The 20,559-nt window shown below is 43.9% G+C and overlaps 1 protein-coding gene across 1 annotated transcript in view; it reads left to right on the forward strand.

Annotated features, from left to right (window-relative positions):
* LOC123950738 (aldehyde oxidase) overlaps positions 1-20,559 on the forward strand; it is an 84,410-nt gene that overhangs the window by 36,151 nt on the left and 27,700 nt on the right. The window contains exons 16-20 of the mRNA XM_046019078.1: positions 1,678-1,770; positions 7,827-7,996; positions 8,848-8,974; positions 11,763-11,885; positions 15,349-15,445. Coding sequence (XP_045875034.1) covers positions 1,678-1,770; positions 7,827-7,996; positions 8,848-8,974; positions 11,763-11,885; positions 15,349-15,445 — 610 coding nt within the window. The remainder of the gene's footprint in view (positions 1-1,677; positions 1,771-7,826; positions 7,997-8,847; positions 8,975-11,762; positions 11,886-15,348; positions 15,446-20,559) is intronic.

A 20,559-nucleotide genomic window follows, 5' to 3' on the forward strand; every position in this document is an offset into this window, starting at 1 on the left:
TGATACCCAAAGGAGAGGCAACAACCCCATGGGGAACAGCTGTGGAATAGGGGTACACGACCCAAATGAAAACACTTGGTCTTGCTGGGCATCCTCCAGGCTGGCCGTTGATGGCGGGTGCCCTTGAAGAAGATTTGTGAGGAGAGCAGAGTTGTGCAGGATTGTGTTTAACACTACTCGGCCGTCGGGTTTCTGACTGTTGTTGGTCTAGGAGGTGTGCAGAAAGCTCGTTCATGATTCGAATATATTTTCCCCTCAGCAGAGCCTCTTTCTTCTTTTCTCTCTCTTTTCTTTTTTCTTTTTTCTCTCTTCTTTTCTTTCTCTTCTTCTTTTTTGTTTTCTTTCATGCATGCAACTCTCTTTTCTGGATTCAGCTTCATTTCTCTCATCTATAAGACGATGATGGCGGCCACTCCACAAGGTTATGGTGAAATGGGTCCCCACAGGAAAAGGGTTCAGTGGGTCCCTAGTGCTTCTGAGGAGCATGGGAAGACTGCCTTGTAGTTGTCTTGGTGATCGTAGTGATCACCCAGGCGCTCTTTTGCCTGGTCTCCCTTGTGCTGAACAGTTACAAGGTTGTTGATTCAGAAGCACACAACTAAAAGGATTTCTCTGAATAAATTTTCTAGACCCAAAAGGAACTTAAAGCATACTGGCCTCATTAATCCCATGCTACAACCAGCTGATCAAACTAGACTAGAAGCCAAGTACATTCTTCCTGTGGTGTGGAACTTAGTATGATCACTTTAATAAGAGTCACAAAATTTTCTCTTAATACTGCTTCTGAGAGTATTTTTTCATTTTAGAAGGAATCAACTAAGAACCAGAGGGTTATATCCAGTTTCTGAGAATGGAAGACTGACAGTGTCTAAGTGACACACTGACCAGGCAAACAAGAGGAAAAATAAAGCCAACTTAGACTCTTCCAGTTAAGAGCGAGTTGATACAGTTTCTTGGGTGAATCAAGTGATATCACTTAAAGCTTCTACCTTGTAGTCTCATGCCTTCCATTCAACCTCCTCTACCAATATTGCTCTATTATTAAAAATAGTGGCCTTTGTTGGCTTTAATTTTACATTAAAAGATTTTTAATTGTAGAAACTAACCATTAGGTGTACTGTTTAAAGTCTCTTATGAGGACGCGGTGATCCGTTCCTCTCAGTTCTCAGAGGTGTCCCTCCTAGGGCTTTGGGCCCCTTGCTCCTGTGGGGCTGCGGCAGGCAGAGAGCTGTCCGTGGTTTCCTTCCTCCCCCGCTGGCGAGGTGGTGCCACACAGAGTTGATACTCCTTCGCTTTGGCTCTCAGCTTTCCCCAGCTTGAGTATTCTCTTCCTTTCCATTTTATTTACTTAGCTCCTGTCTTCCTGTTTTATTAGTTTGTAAAGTCCTCAGATCATTTAGGCAAGCGTGTGAGAGGATCCTAAGAAACCTAAAGACGCTGGAGGTCAGTTGTGTGTATTCAGTTGGCGCTTCGTGATGTGCAGTAGTACGTATGCGCCTTCCAGAACATGTGTCCTGGCGGTCAGGGAGCTGCGGCTACCCCCCAGGGCTCTGCGCAGAGCAAGCACTTGCCGAATGGTAGGCTTCCAGTAGAGCAGCTTGTCAAGAACCATGGTCACCTCCCTTCCAAGACCGTTCCGGCCTATTTTAAAATCTCTGCTATGGTTCTGCCCCTCAGGACCCTGTTCGCTACCCTAGCCTTGCGGACAAGGATGCGAGTGCCTTAGAAGACCTTCATTCCAGACATCACTCCAGTACCTTAAAGTACCAGGTGAGTGACTTTTTTTTTTTTTTTTTTAATTCGAAGGCCTGACTTGTATGTAATTCCTTCACCTGGACACCCTACTTCCCTCACAGTGATTCTCAAGCTTTCTAAGCTCTAGCTCCCCCGCTGGTGAACTCAGGCTTCTCCAGTGTTAATTATAATTTCAAACTCGGTGACAGATTTTGACAAAAGATTGAACTAGCTATGGCAGTTTTCTAAAACATGTCCGTTTTGGTCTTGAAGCTCGTGTGTTCTGCTCTGTGGCCTTGTACCACTGACAGGCATGAGCTGTGGCTAGCTTGCCACACACTTTCTGCCTTTGGCGTTGTGGAAGCTGGAGCGTAACCAAAGTCATATTCTGTGTCAAGGCCAGGGGCTGCTTTGAGTTCATTTATAGAGGAACAGAAAACACAGCCCTTGGAGGTTGGTGAAAATGCAGTCATGGTTTTTTTTTTCTTTCAAAGTTACTGATTTACTTTGTTTTCGAATAAGCAATTCTATACACAACAGATACATTATTGAACACGACATCTGAGACTAATGATGTACTAATGTTGGCTAATTGAATTTAAATTTAAAAAAAAGTTTGCTTCCCCAGTCTCTATTCTTCAGGTATCTTTTCTGTGAGTTACGTTTAGAGTTGAATCAAACTAAATTCCAAGAGCTATTCAAGCTCTCCTAATGAAAGCTGACTATTAGAACAGAATTCCTCACGACTTTCAAATGGAGTTTTCCACCACAACATCGTAAAAATACCGCCCAAAGTCACCCTATTGGTAAACTGGATAAGATTGGATGTGGTTTTCCTTGATATTATTGTCAAGAAACTTTACCTTGAGAGTTTCATTAAGTCAAGAACATGACGAGGCTTTTGAAAGCATCAGTTCATTGACTCCATCATTGGATTTCGTTGTAGAAGCTGAGAGGACGTCATAAGGAATGTTGCAGTCGCTCCATCTCTCTTAGGGTTTAGGTTCAGGATGTTCAAAAATTCAAGGGCACCAAAACCCATTGAAAGTGATGATATTGAAAGTTTTAAAAAGCTGTCATCTTTCCTAATGTTCTGCAAAATATGGAAGCTGCAGCCTTCAGCTTATAAATACCATAATGTTACCTTGACAGTGGAATAGAGCTCAGAAAGGAGCAACAGCACATTAACGGGCATTCAGACCATCCAAAGAGGAGTGCCAGTCCTCGCGCAGCGGACGGTCGTGAAAGGGAGCTTGTTCTTACAGATTGCAAGGCCACGTTTTGGAAGTAGTTCATCTCCCGCACAGATGAGTTTTCTTTTTGTTTTCCTGTGGTTTTTTTTATATACACACACAGATATTTGCCTTGCCCGAGCCTCTCTAGCACTCGTGACAAACATCTTTTCCCAAATCAGTTCATTTGCGCTTCGGGAGATCACCAGTTTGAAGAGACAAATTCGTTCCTCTGTGGTCCCTTCAGCCACGTAACAAGCAGAAGTAACGAGTCGGGGACAGCCTCTGTCACTGGTAGATTTGCCCCAGCGAACTACCAAAAAAAAAAAAAAAAAAAGTGTTGTATCTTCAGCTAAAACAATCGACTGCATTTTTTATTACAGACTAGGAAAAAGATGTATTTTGGGATTTTTCTTCAGTCTTTTTGCCGGCCTCACACAGCAGGTTTCAAAAGGTTTTGTGATTGTTGTTTTTTTTCCCCCCCAGTGCTCTCATGTGTTTCATTATTTTTTTTTCATGTGTTTCATTATTGACAAGAAAAAGTATTATGTCATAGAAAATAGAAAACTCCCAGAGCCTCCACAGGTACTTGAGGACGTGTTTCCTTAATATTTAAGCTTATGAATTACCCGGAATTTTGCTCTTCATAATGGAAAAAAATCTGTTAGGATTTTTTAAAAGTGGGTGATTTTTCACTCAAATGTTCAAGTTGCAAACCCCCCTCCCCCCCCCCGCCAGAATCCTAGTACAGCAAGTTGGGGTATTTACAGAGCGAGTTGACCCTTACGATCTAGAACCCAAAAAAACCATACTTGAGGGAGAGCCCTCAGAACATTTTTTTTCTCTTGATCACCTTCTCAGCTTCTCAAAGGAGAGAGACCAAAGGCCTGAAGAGAGCACTTGGTCCTGAGGACAGAGCGATGAGCCGTGTCTCTGGGGCTGGTGTGTGGGAGCCGCCTCCGATCCCCTTTCCATGCCTGAACCCCCACATGTAAAATTTCCTCTCCGTTTCCCTCTTTGCCTACATTCATGGCCTAATGTCTATCTTTATTTAATGGTGCCTGGGTCGAGTCCTAAATTGTCTTTCTTCATAATCTTCTGCTTTCTAGTTGTGCATTATGGTCTAGTAACTACAAAATTGAAGTTTACATTTAAATGAAACAAATAGGGACACTAAAGCAAAAAAAAAATGCCTATCAATAAGAGAAGAGAGAAGAACCACATGGTCCTCTCAATTGATGCAGAAAAAGCATTTGACAAAATCCAGCATCCGTTCCTGATGAAAACGCTTCAAAGTATAGGGATAGAGGGAACATTCCTGAACTTCATAAAATCTATCTATGAAAGACCCACAGCAAATATCATCCTCAATGGGAAAAAGCTTGCAGCCTTCCCGTTGAGATCAGGAACACGACAAGGATGCCCACTCTCACCACTCTTGTTCAACATAGTATTAGAAGTTCTAGCAACGGCAATCAGACAACAAAGAGAAATAAAAGGTATCCAAATTGGCAAGGAAGAAGTCAAACTCTCTCTCTTCGCAGATGACATGATTCTTTATATGGAAAACCCCAAAGACTCCACCCCCAAACTACTAGAACTCATACAGCAATTCAGTAACGTGGCAGGATACAAAGTCAATGTACAGAAATCAGTGGCTTTCTTATACACTAACAATGAAAATACAGAAAGGGAAATTAGAGAATCGATTCCATTTACTATAGCACCAAAAACCATAAGATACCTGGGCATAAACCTAACCAAAGAAGTAAAGGACCTGTACTCGAGGAACTACAGAACACTCATGAAAGAAATTGAAGAAGACACAAAAAGATGGAAGACTGTTCCATGCTCTTGGATTGGAAGAATAAACATTGTTAAAATGTCTATACTGCCTAGAGCAATCTATACTTTTAATGCCATTCCGATCAAAATTCCACCGATATTTTTCAAAGAGCTGGAGCAAATAATCCTAAAATTTGTATGGAGTCAGAAGAGACCCCGAATTGCTAAGGAAATGTTGAAAAACAAAAACAAAACTGGCGGCATCACGTTACCCGATTTCAAGCTTTACTACAAAGCTGTGATCACCAAGACAGCATGGTACTGGCATAAAAACAGACACATAGACCAGTGGAACAGAGTGGAGAGCCCAGATATGGACCCTCAACTCTATGGTCAAATAATCTTCGACAAAACAGGAAAAAATATTCAATGGAAAAAAGACAGTCTCTTCAATAAATGGTGCTGGGAAAACTGGACAGCGATATGTAGAAGAATGAAACTCGACCATTCTCTTACACCGTTCACAAAGATAAACTCGAAATGGATAAAAGACCTCAACGTGAGACAGGAATCTATCAGAATCCTAGAGGAGAACATAGGCAGTAACCTCTTCGATATCAGCCACAGCAACTTCTTTCAAGATAAGTCTCCAAAGTCCAAGGAAACAAAAGCAAAAATGAACTTTTGGGACTTCATCAAGATCAAAAGCTTCTGCACAGCAAAGGAAACAGTCAACAAAACAAAGAGGCAACCCACGGAATGGGAGAAGATATTTGTAAATGACAGTACAGACAAAAGGTTGATATCCAGGATCTACAAAGAACTTCTCAAACTCAACACACACAAAACAGATAATCATATCAAAAAATGGGCAGAAGATATGAACAGACACTTCTCCAACGAAGACATACAAATGGCTATCAGACACATGAAAAAATGTTCATCATCACTAGCCATCAGGGAGATTCAAATTAAAACAACATTGAGATACCACCTAACACCAGTTAGAATGGCCAAAATTAGCAAGACAGGAAACAACGTGTGCTGGAGAGGATGTGGAGAAAGGGGAACCCTCTTACACTGTTGGTGGGAATGCAAGTTAGTGCAGCCACTTTGGAGAACAGTGTGGAGATTCCTGAAGAAATTTAAAAATAGAGCTTCCCTATGACCCTGCAATTGCACTGCTGGGTATTTACCCCAAAGATACAGATGTAGTGAAAAGAAGGGCCATCTGTACCCCAATGTTTATTGCAGCAATGGCTACGGTCGCCAAACTGTGGAAAGAACCAAGATGCCCTTCAACGGATGAATGGATAAGGAAGATGTGGTCCATATACACAATGGAGTATTATGCCTCCATCAGAAAGGACGAATACCCAACTTTTGTAGCAACATGGACAGGACTGGAAGAAATTATGCTGAGCGAAATAAGTCAAGCAGAGAGAGTCAAGTATCATATGGTCTCACTTATTTGTGGAGCATAACAAATAACATGGAGGACATGGGGAGATGGAGAGGAGAGGGAGTTGAGGGAAACTGGAAGGGGAGATGAACCATGAGAGACTATGGACGCTGAAAAACAACCAGAGGGTTATGAAGGGGCGGCGGGAGGGGGTGGGGTGGGGTGGGAGGTTGAGGAACCAGGTGGTGGGTAATAGGGAGGGCACGTACTGCATGGAGCACTGGGTGTGATGCCAAAACAATGAACACTGTTATGCTGTAAATAAGCAAATAAAAATAAATAAATTAATTTTTTAAAAAAATGCCTATCGGTGAGTGTACATTTTACTGTAAAACAGTACATTTTGTGTGAGCCAGGAGTAAGTTCATAGCCTCCCACACACGTGTTGTGTGCAAGTCAATTTTGAAATCACTCTACTTTCTGCATGTAATTGTCAGTCAGCATTTGGCTGACATTTTATTGTCTTTGATATTATGAAGAGAGTAAGTTTTATTTTTCCCATATAACCAGTAGAAATGTTGAACATGTTTTCAAATTACACGTGCCACTCTCCTTTACCCTCTTGTTATTCTAGGCCTGCCCCCTGCCTGGACAGCCTCTGATCTATCTCAGGCCAAAGGCTTATTTTTTGGGTCCCTCAAGTAGGTTGACAGTGAACCAGGACCACTCTTCGTGAGTCCCATGAGCAGCAGAGAGCATCAGACGAGTGTACATTTCAGTATCTTCGTCCTGGAATTTCCACCACCCACGCTCACATCACCAGCCCCCTTAGCAGCCATAGCCTTCATGTGGGGCTCTGAGCTTGGTCTCTGTCCTGTCCCTTAACCCCTCTCTCTTCATATGTTCAGTTCTTCTTCTCCCAATAACCAACCAACCAGGAAAGCTAACAACTCCCTCCTACTTGAAATACTGGGGAAGACATCATGTTTCTTAATGTCTGTTTGGTTAATGGAACATATTTAAGGTACTTAGAGAACCAGTAACAAGACATTTTATTTCATGGGTCTCTAAGAAAGAGTAACATTAGTAAATCGTTCTTCAAAATGCAGGTCCCTTTGTCTTCATTCTTTAGCAGGATTGTCTAAGTTACAAATTTTAACAATTATTTCTTAACTTCCTCATTTGGAATAGGAAAAGAAGGGCTCTTCTTGTTGACAGCATGCCCTCAGTATTTTATGAAACATAGTCATGATACCATCATGCTCTTCTGAAAAACATTACGTATGCCCTTGCTTAGATACAACAGTAAAATAATTTTGGTAATAAAATTGAAAGAAATATGGGAGCATTAACAAGATGATATAATTTTACATTTTTAGAAAGAAATATTTATATCCATTTACTCATATAAATGGAAGTTGCATTAGAGATACTTGTGTTCTATATCCAGAAAAAGTAGGGAAAAAGAACAATTTCATGACCATGCATCCAAGTTTGCCTACTGTATTACTGAAACAGGCTTCTTGTCCTCATGTTATTATTAATAATGACAACTTTCGGTGTCAAAATTGTTCTGGTTTGGATATAAATTATATAGCTACCCTCTTATGGGAGATGGGCATAATATTATAAAAATGATTATAAAAATGATATGTTGGTTTTTGGTTAAACAGAGTGTAGACTCCAAGCAGCTTCCTCAAGACCCAGTTGGCCATCCCATCATGCACCTGTCTGGTATTAAGCATGCCACAGGTGAAGCCATCTACTGTGATGACATGCCTCCTGTGGACCAGGAACTTTTCTTGTCTTTTGTAACAAGTTCAAGAGCTCATGCTAAGATTGTGTAAGTGATAAAGTCCTAATTAGACATTATGATTGCCTTTTCATCTAAGTCAGTAAGTGGTGAGTAATGGTACAAAGAGGATGGGCTATTTATTGGCAATATCCAATGCAGATTGGGAGGGAAATTAGATCAAAATGTAGGACTTACTACAATTTGTCCCTCTATGTACAGTTGCCCCTTGAACAACATGGGTTTGAACTGCACAGGTCCACTTATATGTGGGTTTTTTTTTAAATGCTAGTACTATGAAAACATTTTCTTTTCTCTAGCTTACTTTATTATAAAAATACGGTATATAATACATATAACGTGCAAATATGTGTTCTTTCACTGTTGATGTTTTTTTTTTTAATATTTTATTTATTTGACAGAGACAGAGATCACAAGTAGGCAGAGAGGCAGGCAGAGAGAGAATGAGAGGGAAGCAGGCTCCTCGTGGAGCAGAGAGCCCGATGTGGGGCTCGATCCCAGGACCCTGAGATCATGACCTGAGCCGAAGGCAGAGGCTTAACCCACTGAGCCACCCAGGTGCCCCTCACTGTTGATGTTATTAATGAGGCTTCTGGTCAACAGTAGGCTATTAGTAGTTAAGTTTTGGAGGAATGAAGTTTATATGCGGATTTTCAACGGTGTAGGGGATCAGTACCCCTAACCCCTGCCTTGCTCAAGGTCGGCTTCATTCAAGTTCAAGTAATAGCTTCATTGTCCAGGGAATTTGTTCCCAATCATCTGAGAACTTAGAGCTGGAGGTACCTTACCGCTCTCAAACATCTTATTCTCCAATTAAGCTTGTTCGCCATGGTCTTGGGCTGGGGCTTCTCTGAGGACCTGCTCTGTGTGCTCTCATCTAGGTCTATCGATCTGTCAGAAGCTCTCAGCCTGCCTGGCGTGGTAGACATTGTGACTAAGGAACAGCTTCGTGGTGTAAACTCCTTCCCCATTTTAACCAAACCGGAGGAACTTCTGAGGACAGAGGAGGTATGGCATTTTTGCTTTCTGTTTCAAAAATAATTTCCTCGGTTAATGTTCTTAAAGATGGCATCAAATTTGGCACATCATAAAGGATTCCAGTAATTCCTTCAAACACCGTATTCTAATGGTGAATGAATTCAAACATATTCATTTTCCGCATAAGAAGTTCTATAAAAGATACTTGGTGTTTTCCTATTTTCTAGAAGTAATCTTCCTACTAGAAGGGGAGGGGCAGAGGGAGAGAGAAAAGAGAGGAGTCCTAGCCAGACTCCTCACCCGGCATGGAGCTGGATGTGGGACTAGATCTCATGACCCTGAGCTCATGACCTGAGCCCAAATCAAGAGTCAGACGCTTAACTGACTGGGCCACCCAGGTGCCCCTTTTCTTAGCTCTTAATACGAGAATTCTGTCCCCCTCTCTGAACTCAGTCCAACTCAGTGTTCCGCAGGGTCTTTAAGTGAGCACCTAATGTGGCTGGCCACATAGCTGAGTAAGACCCAAGTGGTCCTTACCCTCACAGAGCGTGAAGTCCAGAGGAGCAGTGAAGCGGACCTTTAAGGCACTTCCTCCTTCGTATTAAGCTTACTTACTTGCTCCTTTGTCTTCTGTATCCCCCGCCTAGTAAAAGCCCCTGAATGAGACCCTGAGTCTGAGTCCTTGGCACGTCCTGCACACTGCTTCCCACGCAGCCGGGTGGAGGAACATGACAGCAACTGTTGCCACTTAACGGTCTCAGATGATTCAGACTGATTTGGCGGTTGCATCTTAAGTTTCCAGAAAATGCAACACGGGCGGCACTCGGCAGGTTTTCTGTCTAAGGCGGACTTCTCGGTTCAGTGTCCACCCCAATGCGCTTCCTCCTTCCAGAGTCCCGACTTCCAGCTCTCGCTGGCTGGTTTAGTGTCTATGAATGAAAGCTTGATGACCGAGTGTTAAGTGGGGGTTGAAACTCTCCCAAGGCAGGGCTGTGTGGGGCTGGCAGAAGGCCGTGAGGATTGTGGCCTTTGCCGACTGTTAAGTAAACAAGCAAAACCCTCCAGAGCTGCAGGATAGTGCTTCCTCCGGGAGGGGTGCGGACGTTGATAACGAGCATCTCAGGGGCACATGGGGGGGGCAAACCCAGGCACCCAGGCAGAGCAGAGTGGGGAGCCATCATGAGCGCCTTGGTTACTTTAATCCCTTTTGTAAGTTACCCCTTTAAAACAGTCTTTTCACTGTAGGACTTCTAAGCGTATATAAAAACAGAACAGTGCACTGAATCCCCATCCACCATGGCGCCAACAGATGCTAGCGTTTCACCATTCACCATATAACTGCCCGCTGTCCCCGCCCGCCACACCCGGCAGACACACTTCTGGGTGTGTGGGGGTGTTTGCACACACGCCTGCTAGATCTTTTTTATTACCTTTTTTTTTTTTCTGATGACAACACAACTTTGTGCTCGTTGTAGGAAAGACTTAATAGTTTAAAGTCAATTTTTAAATGAGTGATTACGTTTGAATCGTGATCATGGTATAAGGTGAGAGAGAACAGACCAGTCACCGTGACTTCTTCCAGTCTTATTTTAACCTTCCTGGAGCCTTAGTTTTATTCCCATCAGCTTTCTGCTCTGATCCCTGTGTGATCTCCTTGGATCACCTGCCCCACCTGCAGGCGGAACGATGGCGGGGACGCGCTGTGCTTGCCTGTGTCTTGGCTAGTACGGGCTCAACCTCTGCATGAAGTCTGTGCTCCACCAGCGTTGGGGACGTACATTTGCTCACTAGCAGGCTGTGCTTTCATTTCCTCCCTCTGTCGTCTCTGATGAGATGGGCTTTGACCTTCTGGTCCTCCCTTTCTAGAAGCTTCCTCTCAGAATGGCCCTGATCATGGTGGCAGGCACAGGTCGAGCCATGTGACTGGCTCTCCTTGACCCCTCCACAGCCCCAGTGCGCTGACCTGGAGTTTTTATGTGACAGTCACTCCCGCCCCTCCTCAGCCACTTCTGCCAGTGATGCCGCACAAAGACCCAAACTCCCCTAGTCCCTGGGTGTTGGTTCCTCTACACAAAGGGCAAAAAGAAACCACTGAAAGAGGCAGAGCCCTCCAGATTGGTAGGTAGTGGTTTTAATAAGAAAGGGAACTTCTGGGGCACCTGGGTGGCTCAGTCGTTAGGCATCTGGCTTTGGCTTAGGTCATGATCACAGGGTCCTAGGATCGAGCCTCGCATTAGGCTCCCTGCTTAGCAGGAAGCCTGCTTCTCCCTCTCCCCCTGCTTGTGTTCCCTCTTTCGCCATGTCTCTCGGTAAAATAAGTAAATAAAATCTTAAAAAAAAAAAAGAAAGAAAGAAAGGGAACTTCCGAGGCTTATCTTGGGCAGCCACGAGACTGAGAGACACCTGCACCCATCTGCCAGAATCTTAATAGTGCACACGTGTGGGGGCCTTAACTGGGTTCAGTCCTGTGCGCCCTCCAGATGGTCTACACCACACCTTACTCTCTCAGGCCGCAGTTCCTAGTGCGGAAACCGTACATTCTAAAGACAGGGAAGGAGTGAGGAGCCTCCATTTGCCTGGGTCAAGCTCAAGGGTCCACCGGGATCCCGTCCTGTCGGTGACCTCTTCCAACAGTGGGGTCGCCAGGCCAGCTCTGACAAAGGCGCTTTCTCACCAGAGCCCTTGTTAACAGCCGTGCTGCACACGGGAAGGGTTAGTTACTGTGTGTAGCTCTGTGCTGAGGGGAGAAGGAAAAGGAATGAAAGGAGAGGGCCTGGGACGTGCGCTCCCGGTGGACAGAAGTCTCTCTGTGTCACAGGTGTCCTGTGTGGGCCAGCTTGTCTGTGCCGTGATTGCGGAGTCCGAGATTCAGGCAAAGCGAGCAGCCAAGCGAGTGAAGCTTGTCTACGAAGATTTGCAGCCACTGATCCTGACCATCGAGGTAACGAGCACCGACGGATCCGTTAACACGCTTTTGGCTACAGTGACAGGAGAGAAAATCGAACCCCAAGTGGTGTCCCACACAGAGGGGCTTTGTTGGCCCTAGACTGTCGGTGTCAGCAAAGAACCTGGTTCTGGGCCTCTCCTCTCTGCTGCCCACAGCCCAGGCCTTAGCCCCTCCCCTGGAGTCACAGGATGGCAGCCGCAGTTTCCGGTCCGTGTCCAGGGAGGGAGAGAGCAGCATTGTCCCTGGATTCCAAGCGGGAGTCCTGAGGTCCAGCCTTATCAGGCCACTTGGGCCACACTCCCATCTCTGAACAAATGATTAGCCAGAGGCCTGGCGGACCTGTTGGTTACTGCTGAGGGGTTAGATTTCTTTGAAGTGTGTGGGCTACAGGGGAGAGTGAGGGGGGATGGAGATGTGAGCAGAAATCTGGTCACTGAAGGGGGCAGGTGAGGGGAGGGCTGCGTGGGCAGCCAGCGGTGTCCCGGACCCTGACTTCACCGGCTCCCTGACTCTCTCTGGGGTGTGCAGGAACCAGCAAGATGCTCTGTGAAGCAAATATTGGAGACACTATGTTTAGATTCATTAGAGTATATTTGATGACTATGAGGAATGGAATCCTATGATGCCTGTCGGTATTTTGGCCACTTAAACAAACTGGAGTATTGCATTTTCTGTCCTGTTTTTTAGAAAGGAGTTAGAGATTTACAAAGATACAAGACTCATCTCCATGAAATGATAGGGTGTTCTGCATCCATTTCATTGGTTCCTGTAATTTACTGAATAATGAAAGGATGCAAGTCGGGAAAGCAGCGCGAATAGATTAGATGCGGCACAGACAGGCTCTGTGGACTCTGGGAATACATTATCTGCACATCGAAATGAACGACTTGTTCTCTCGGTGACTAGCGAGCCCTGTGGCGGAGAATGAGAAACTGACGTGGCTCAGATTAGTGTCTCCAGAAGAACTTGGCCTTGATGTGTTTCTTATCGTGCTGCTTTATTCCCAGGAGCATAGCGTTTGTTTATGGACAGTGTCAGGGTTTTAAACATGAAATTAAAATCACGTCAAGAAGACAGACACACGGAAGTGAAGCCGGAGTCAAGGAGTGACAAAGCTTCCCCGAATTTCCTGGCCAGTTTCAGACTCAAACATTCTCGTCCCTTCCTGGTCAGACGTTGCCGCTGCGCTTGTCTACTTTATATGCTCGTTCCCCAGCATTTTGTTTTCGAGGTACTTCTAAATAAGAAATTAGTCCTCAATGACTTCTTCATAAGAAATTGTTTACATGCTACTTCATCAAAATTTTGTGGACAGTCCTTTGCCCAGTGCTGGTGGCTGAATGTCTTCCCTTCCCCACCCCCACCTTCCAGTCAAATAAATTTCTAAACAGGCAAACAGAGGCCACACTCTCCTTGCCCTCCCTCACTCCATCTGGCAGATCCCCCGTTGTTTGCCAGAGAATACCAGCATCAAACACCAAACTTTGACCTGTGGCGCAGAACGGACTCACATTTTTATCAGAGTTCAAGCTCTCCAAGGTCAACCAACTGGATCAGAGTGGATTTAATCAAAATTTTTAGCAGGAAAATATGCCCAGCTCCACACACATTACAGGTTTTTTTTTTAATCACTTTTTTGGATCAAGAATTATTTGGGAAATTGTCTCAAAGTTACTCAAAAAGCAAGCAGCAAGTAAAGTGGAAAAAGATTACACTTTAAAAAAATAGGATTTATAAAACTTCTGTTTTCAACCTGGAATACCTGAATTGTAGATTAATAAGAAAGGCAGAAAAATTCATTCTAGAAGGAACTGTATTATCAATCTAAATAGCATAAAAATATAATAAATAGCATAAAAATATAACATAAATAGCATAAAATAGCATAAAAATATGCATAAATAGCATAAAATAAAAATAGCATAAATAGCATAAAAAGCATAAATAAAATAAATGTATCTTTGCTACTAGCAAATAGCATAAATAGCATAAAAATATAGCATAAAATAGCATAAAAAATAAATATATCTTTGCTACTAGCACTGAGGTTTAACCAAGCTAATGCTTTCTAGAGTGTTTAATGGTGTGAATGGCAAAACTCTTTCAAAACTCGGCTCAGGGGATCAGACTGATGACCAACGGTGAGAAAAACATGCCCCCCACCAGAATCTACCAGTCATCATGGTCAACAACATGACCGCAGCTAACACTTAGGTCAAAGCAGGTTTTATGCATTAACTCCCTAAAAGCTCACAACAGTCCTATGCGGAGAAACCGTTATTATCTTCATTCTGCTGAGGAAGCAGAAAGACAGTCACACAGCTAGTCAGAAATAGGAGCAATGAACAAACCGTCTGTCAAGGAACCCGGCTCCCGTGGTGGTAAAAACAAAGGAACCCACTTTCTGAAAGGAGGCAATGGCAGGGTCACGATACAGCAGCTCTGTAAGGTACCCTGACAGGTCTAAACATCGACTAGTGGCCGGAGGAAACCAGCATTGGGATCATTCCTCACTGCCCGGGGCCGGGATTTCATGGATGACCAATAATCCCCGTCAGGCAGTGCTGGCAGGAGCCGGCATGTCACGTTTGCCAGGGGACACTGGGATTACAGCAAGAGAAATCCCTGGAAATGCTAAGAAAACTAGCCTAGATGATTGTAGCTGCATCCCTGATGATGTGTACCTTGTTGTCTCCCTTCCCTGGGCACCCAGGAGAAGCCAGTGGGACCCAGCACATAAGTGGGTTTGTGGCACCCAGACTGGGCTTGTACTGGAATCTCGCTTCCAGGGCCAGAGTCCCAGGTGCTCTGCTGCCTTGTGCAAATGCCGTGCTCGTCCTGCCAAAAGAGGAGCATGGGCCCTCCAGGCCCGCCATGATCCTTGTCACTGGAGTGCCTTTAGCTAGCATTTATTGAGCATTTATTGTATGCCGTGTAAGCTCTTTGTCTGTCTCATTTCATTTTATCTGCACAACTCCATCAGAGCTCTGCGCCCACCTGGGTCTCCATTGTACAGACGAGGCTCAGAGAGAAGAGATAATAGGCCCACGTGAAACAGGTAGTCAGTGGAGAGAATGGATGTGATTCTGACTGGGTCCAGAGTCCTGAGATCTAAACCCATGTGCTGTGTGGCCTTGGCTTTGTACAGTTAGTTGTGGAACGAACAGTACAGTCTTCCTGGAAAATATTAGTTCCATTCTGGAACCACCTTCCGTGCTGGGGTTCTCCCTGAACGTCCTCCATTTTGACTCGATGGGCACATTTGTCCTGGCACTGTGAGGGGTCTCTCTGAAGGCTGGTTCGTAGCTCGTCCCTGGGACTGTGCTGAGTGAGGGAGCAGGGGGTTCCAGAGCAGGAGACATGCTGCCCCGACTCCGATGATGCCCAGTGAGGGTGGCCGCCCGCCGCCAGAGGGCTGAATCTCTGGCCCAGAGCCTCACTTCTCTCTCCTTTCCAGGAAGCCATACAACACAGCTCCTTCTTCGAACCAGAGAGGAAACTGGAATATGGAAATGTTGATGAAGCATTTAAAGGGGTTGATCAGATTCTAGAAGGTAAAGCTCTCTGAAAAACGTGAGGAGAGGGGAAGCAGCCCGGGAGGCTTGTGAGCACGTCTGGTTTAATGCTACCTTTGCCTTTCAGAAATCGTCTAGAAATCAGCTGAGAACCGCCACTTCATTCACACACGCATTTCCCTTTGTCGCTGGGGTGTGTGTGTGTGTGTGTGTGTAGAGTACGGCAGGGAGGCGAAGTGGGAGGCCCAGCCCCTACATGGTGCGCTCACCATCTGCCCCATCATGGCTGCAGTTTTTATCCGATGTCATCTCTTTCCCTGCTCATAACCACCCTGCAGATCAGGAAACTGAGGCGCGGAGTGTATGAACACAGTCATAAAACAGCTACTAAGTGACAAAACTGATAATCAAATTGACAGCTTTTCTTGGGATTTCCAAAGCCCGTGTTTCCCTTCCATCCTTTCTCTGACTTCTTCCTCCCTTCCTTCCAGACTCCTACCATGGTGTGTATGTGTCGTTAAAATGAAATTTCTCTCTTAGAAAAGTTGATTGTAATTTTCCAATGAAATTTTTGTAACTTTTTATTTTGAAATAATTTTAAATTTACAGAAAAGTTGCAGTAACATTAAAGAAACACCCAGTTACTATTTATCCAGATTCCCTGACTATTAACACTTTACTACACCGGCTTAATCATTCTCTCTTCTTGTACACACATACACACATTTTTTTTTTTCTGAGCCATTTGAGAGTAAGTTACATGCTCGTTTATCCCTAAATACTAGTGTGTGTTTCCTTAGAGCAAGAACATCCTCTTCCTTAAACAGTTAAGAAACTCAGAATGTGCACATTGACACAATACTGTTCGTTAACAACAGATCTTATTCAGATTTTGCCACTTGTCTCAGAAAAAAAAAATGTACCATGGGTCTTAAAGAACACAGACTTTCCCCGCTGTGCCCTGCTGTGGTCCCTGCTAGAGAGCCGTCCTTAACCCCTGCTGTGCAAGAGCTGATTGCCCCACGTGTGTTGCTGGGTGGGCGTGGGTTTTCTGAACCACATCTCAGGGTGGAGAATTTCTCATTTGGCTTTGTCTGTCTTTAAGTGAATTTCCGGGGTATTGGCGTCTAGTGCGCATTTGAAACCACCATCGCCCTAATTTTTCTCTCCAGCCCCGAGCCCAAGCTCAGAAGGGGCCTAAGGCCCACCATCCTTGAGTGTACCGCCAGAGGTCTGGCAGGTGTATCCGCCCAGCCACTTGAGGTCAAAGCCCATCGTGTTTCTTAACTCCGCTGCTGTGTTAGACCAGAACGCGGTCACGCGCTTCCTGGATGACATCATCTGGAAGCCGTAGCAAAAGACACCTTGCGCCATCGCCCTTCCAGTATTCCCTGGCACGCCGTCTTATCAGCTGTGGGACTTGGCAGGACCCATCTCCCTGCTTTAAAATTATATCAATAAAATAATCCTGATCTCAGAGATCCGTTGTGAAGGTTCTAAGAGATAACAGAGTGTGCTTGGTATAGAGCTTGGCACATCCGTAACAACGAGCAGTAATTACTCCAGGCCTAGATGTTTCTGTCGTCCTCTAGACACTATTTCACTGTCTCCTGAGCTAACACACTGGCGGGCGCTCATTGAGCACACCCGGTGTTTCCCGGTGCCTCCCAGTGGGAGCCACTTACGAGACCTGCCTGGAGACTGCCGGGCCCCCTTTCTGGAATTCTGGAATTGGAGGATCCAGGATAGGGCAGGAATGTGCTTTTGGCAAATGTTCACAGTGTTCCAGACGATTCTTAGGACTAGTGAAATGTGGCAAACACTTGAAGGATGGGTCTGTTTTCTGGGAGAGGAGGAGGGAGCATTTCAGCATGAAGAGATGATGGTGTGAGCATCTTGGAAATGCCCATTTTTAAGGGGGTCCTTCCACTCGGACCATAGTATGTTCTTGCCGTATGTGGTCTTGTGTGAATTCTGTTGTTGTTCTTTCCCTTGACATCTTATTTTATCATTTAATTAAGTAATTGATTCAACCTGTCTCTGACTTGAATTTTAGTTTGTCTCCTGCCCCTTACCCTACTGATAAATACAAAAGTGGTACAAGATGCTTTAAAAGGGACACTTACATTGATCTTAAATTTCCACCTTCTTGACTCACTAGTGTGAGATATATTTTTTTCTTACAATGCAATGTTATCATTTGAATTAAGAATTCTTGGCCACTATTTCAGTGAGAGGTAACTGGAAGTGATGATCGTCATAACAGCACTTTGTCACTTAGGAACGTAGCTGCCCTAAGAAAACCAAATATTTAAAAGATAAACTATGTAGAACACTAACGACATCAAGTCTTAGACTGTGTTCTTGAAGGGACTGAGATTACGGTTTGTTTTTATCCTCTGAAAATACATTCGGCCCCGTCCTAGCCCTGATGTCATAGCACTGGGAGGGCCTTAGAAACCCCCCAGCTGAGGCCCTGAGGTGAACATCTTTCTCTACGTGAAACCACTTCTCATTTCTCTCCTTAAAAATGGCTGGAGAGCACAGAAGGCAGTCTGTATACAGCAGGATTTGCAAGAGATCTAGGAGCCCTGAAACGGAGATTATCTTCCCCTCATCCCGTCCTACTGGGCACAATTCAGGTGGCCTCCTGCATAGCCTGATGGCTTTTCAGTCTTTAAGGGCTTCTTATTAAAATGGAAATGTGCCCGGAGGAATCACTCCTAAACCCACAGTGGAAAAAGATTTTATCTCGGGGATTAGCTGAGCAAATTAGTTGATCAAATTAGTTGACAGCAACACCCTGGGAGGAAGAGAGGGAGGGCGCCGTGGGCGGAGGGCGGCAGGGTGGACGGTACAATGTAACAGGGTTGGCGTGCTTTCCAGGTGCGAGCAGAAACAGCTCTAATGGTTGGTAGCTTTCCATGATTTAAGTGAAGCAGGTGTTTAACAAAATAAATTCTGATTGGATCGTGGGAACACTAATATGATAAACCATGAATTTGAGCCCACCGACAGGTGGATTTTTAATGTGCAGTCTTTAATAAAACCTTACATTAATTGAGATTTGAGGGGCGCCTGGGTGGCTCGGTCTATTAAGCATCTGCCTTCAGCTCAGGTCATGATTCCAGAGTTCTGGGACTGAGTCCCATGTCCGGCTTCCTGCTCTGCGGGGAGTCTATTCTCTCTCTTTCTGTCCCTCACCCAGCAGTGCTCTCTCTCAGTCTCACTCTGTCCCTCTCTCAAATAAATAAAATCTTGGGAAAAATAAAATAAAATTGAGATTTGAGTCTTTACATTTTAATTTTTGTATTTTATAAATGAAACATCATCTCATTTTTCTGTATTTTTTTCTTTATTCAGAGTTTGGATAAGATAGGAAATCCAGACATCAATACAAAAGATTTCCTTGGGAATCTCCCTTAAACCATCCTTAATTTTTTAAAGTTCTCCCTTTCACCTAACATGATGGTTGGTCATTGATTATATTTTGTTTGTTTGTTTGTTTTTCTGTTTTTTTCTGTTTACTCTTTTCCCCCCATCTTTCAATGGCTTAGTTGAAGATTTTTCAGAACTCCATTTTGATGAATCTGTAGTGTTTCTCAGTGTATCTCTGTCTGTTTTTGTTTTTTGTTTTTTTGGGTGTTCTAGTACATACAATATGTGTAATATACACATAACATATACATTACAATATATCTTATAGCAACATTTTCTCAGTTTGCACATAGAAGTCTTATCTTTCTTCACATCCTTTTACTCTCTCTCATTTATTAGTCTAAAAAATTCCCTCTTTATACTCTGAGCACTTCATGAATCAATGTTATAATTTTGCTTTCAATGCAATTTGTAAAATTGAAGAGGAGAAGGAAAGCCTATTGTGTTTATCTGTATTTGTAGCCTTTCTGTTGTTCTCTCTCCTTTCTTGTCTGTTTCAACACTGTCTTTAGCCATTATTTTAGAATAGGTCTGTTTAAGACAAATTCTTAGTTTCCTTCATTTAAGACTGTCTTGATTTCTTTTTCATTCTTGAAGAATATTTTTGCTGGATATAGATTTTTGAGTTTCCACATCCTTTAGAAGTTGAAGAAAGACATTGGACCTTTCCTCTGGTCTCCACGGTTTCTGATGAGAACCTGCCTTGTGAGGTATCCTTCCCCTATAGGCGAGGTAGTGTTTTTCTCTGTCTGCTTCCAAGATATTTTCTTATTTTTACTTTTCAGAAGTTTGACTCTGATATGTCTTGGCATGGATTTCTATGGATTTATCACATTTTCAAATATTCACTCAGCTTCTCAAATCTGTAGTTTCGTGTCTTTTGCCAAGTTTAGGAAATTTTCAGCCATTATTCCTTCAAGTATTTGATGCCAGTGACCCAGATGGTCAATCTTTTTATTTAATCGAAGCTCTGGTCATTGTCTTTTCATTCTCTTCTTTCTGATGTTCAGGTTAGGCGGCTCTGTTGTTCTGTGTTCTTGATGACTGGTTATTTCTCTGTTCTCTCCATTCTTTTGTTGAGCTTTTCCAGTGAGCCTCTTAAATGTTGGTGGTTGTATTTCTTAGTTCTAAAATTTCCATTTGTCTCTTTTTGTATCTTCTGTTTCTTTGCTGAAAGTTCCCATTTTTCCATGTGTTTTAAGTGTTTATGTAAATGCTCGCTGAAGCATTTTTATGATGGTTGCTTTAAAAACCTTGTTAGATAACTCTAACATCTGTGTCCTCTCAGTGTTGGCATATCGATTGTCTTTTCTCATTCAAGTTGAGTTCTTGGTATAATGAGTGATTTTCAATTGTATCCCGGCCATTTGGCTATTATGTTGTAAGACTCTGGATCTGGATCTTATTTACATTATCTATTTTACCAGAACTCCTCTGACCCCATGCTGGTGGCGAAATGGGTGTTGCTGCCTTGTTATTGCTGGGTGAAGGGTGGAAGTCCAGATTCCTCACGTGGTTTCCAGTGATACCACCACAACACAGGGTTTGGGGCATCTCATTGTAGCCTGGCAAGGGTGGAAGTCTAGATTTTTCTACCCACGTTTTGCAGATAGAATGGGGCCACAGTGTTTTCACTGGAGTAGAGTGGTCATTGTATAAAAGTTTTGTTGCTAGGCTTCCCATCTCTTGGTCCCTGAGATGGAGAAAGTAGGTTT

This window comes from Meles meles, chromosome 9 (assembly GCF_922984935.1).
Source record: "Meles meles chromosome 9, mMelMel3.1 paternal haplotype, whole genome shotgun sequence".
Lineage (NCBI taxonomy): Eukaryota > Metazoa > Chordata > Mammalia > Carnivora > Mustelidae > Meles > Meles meles.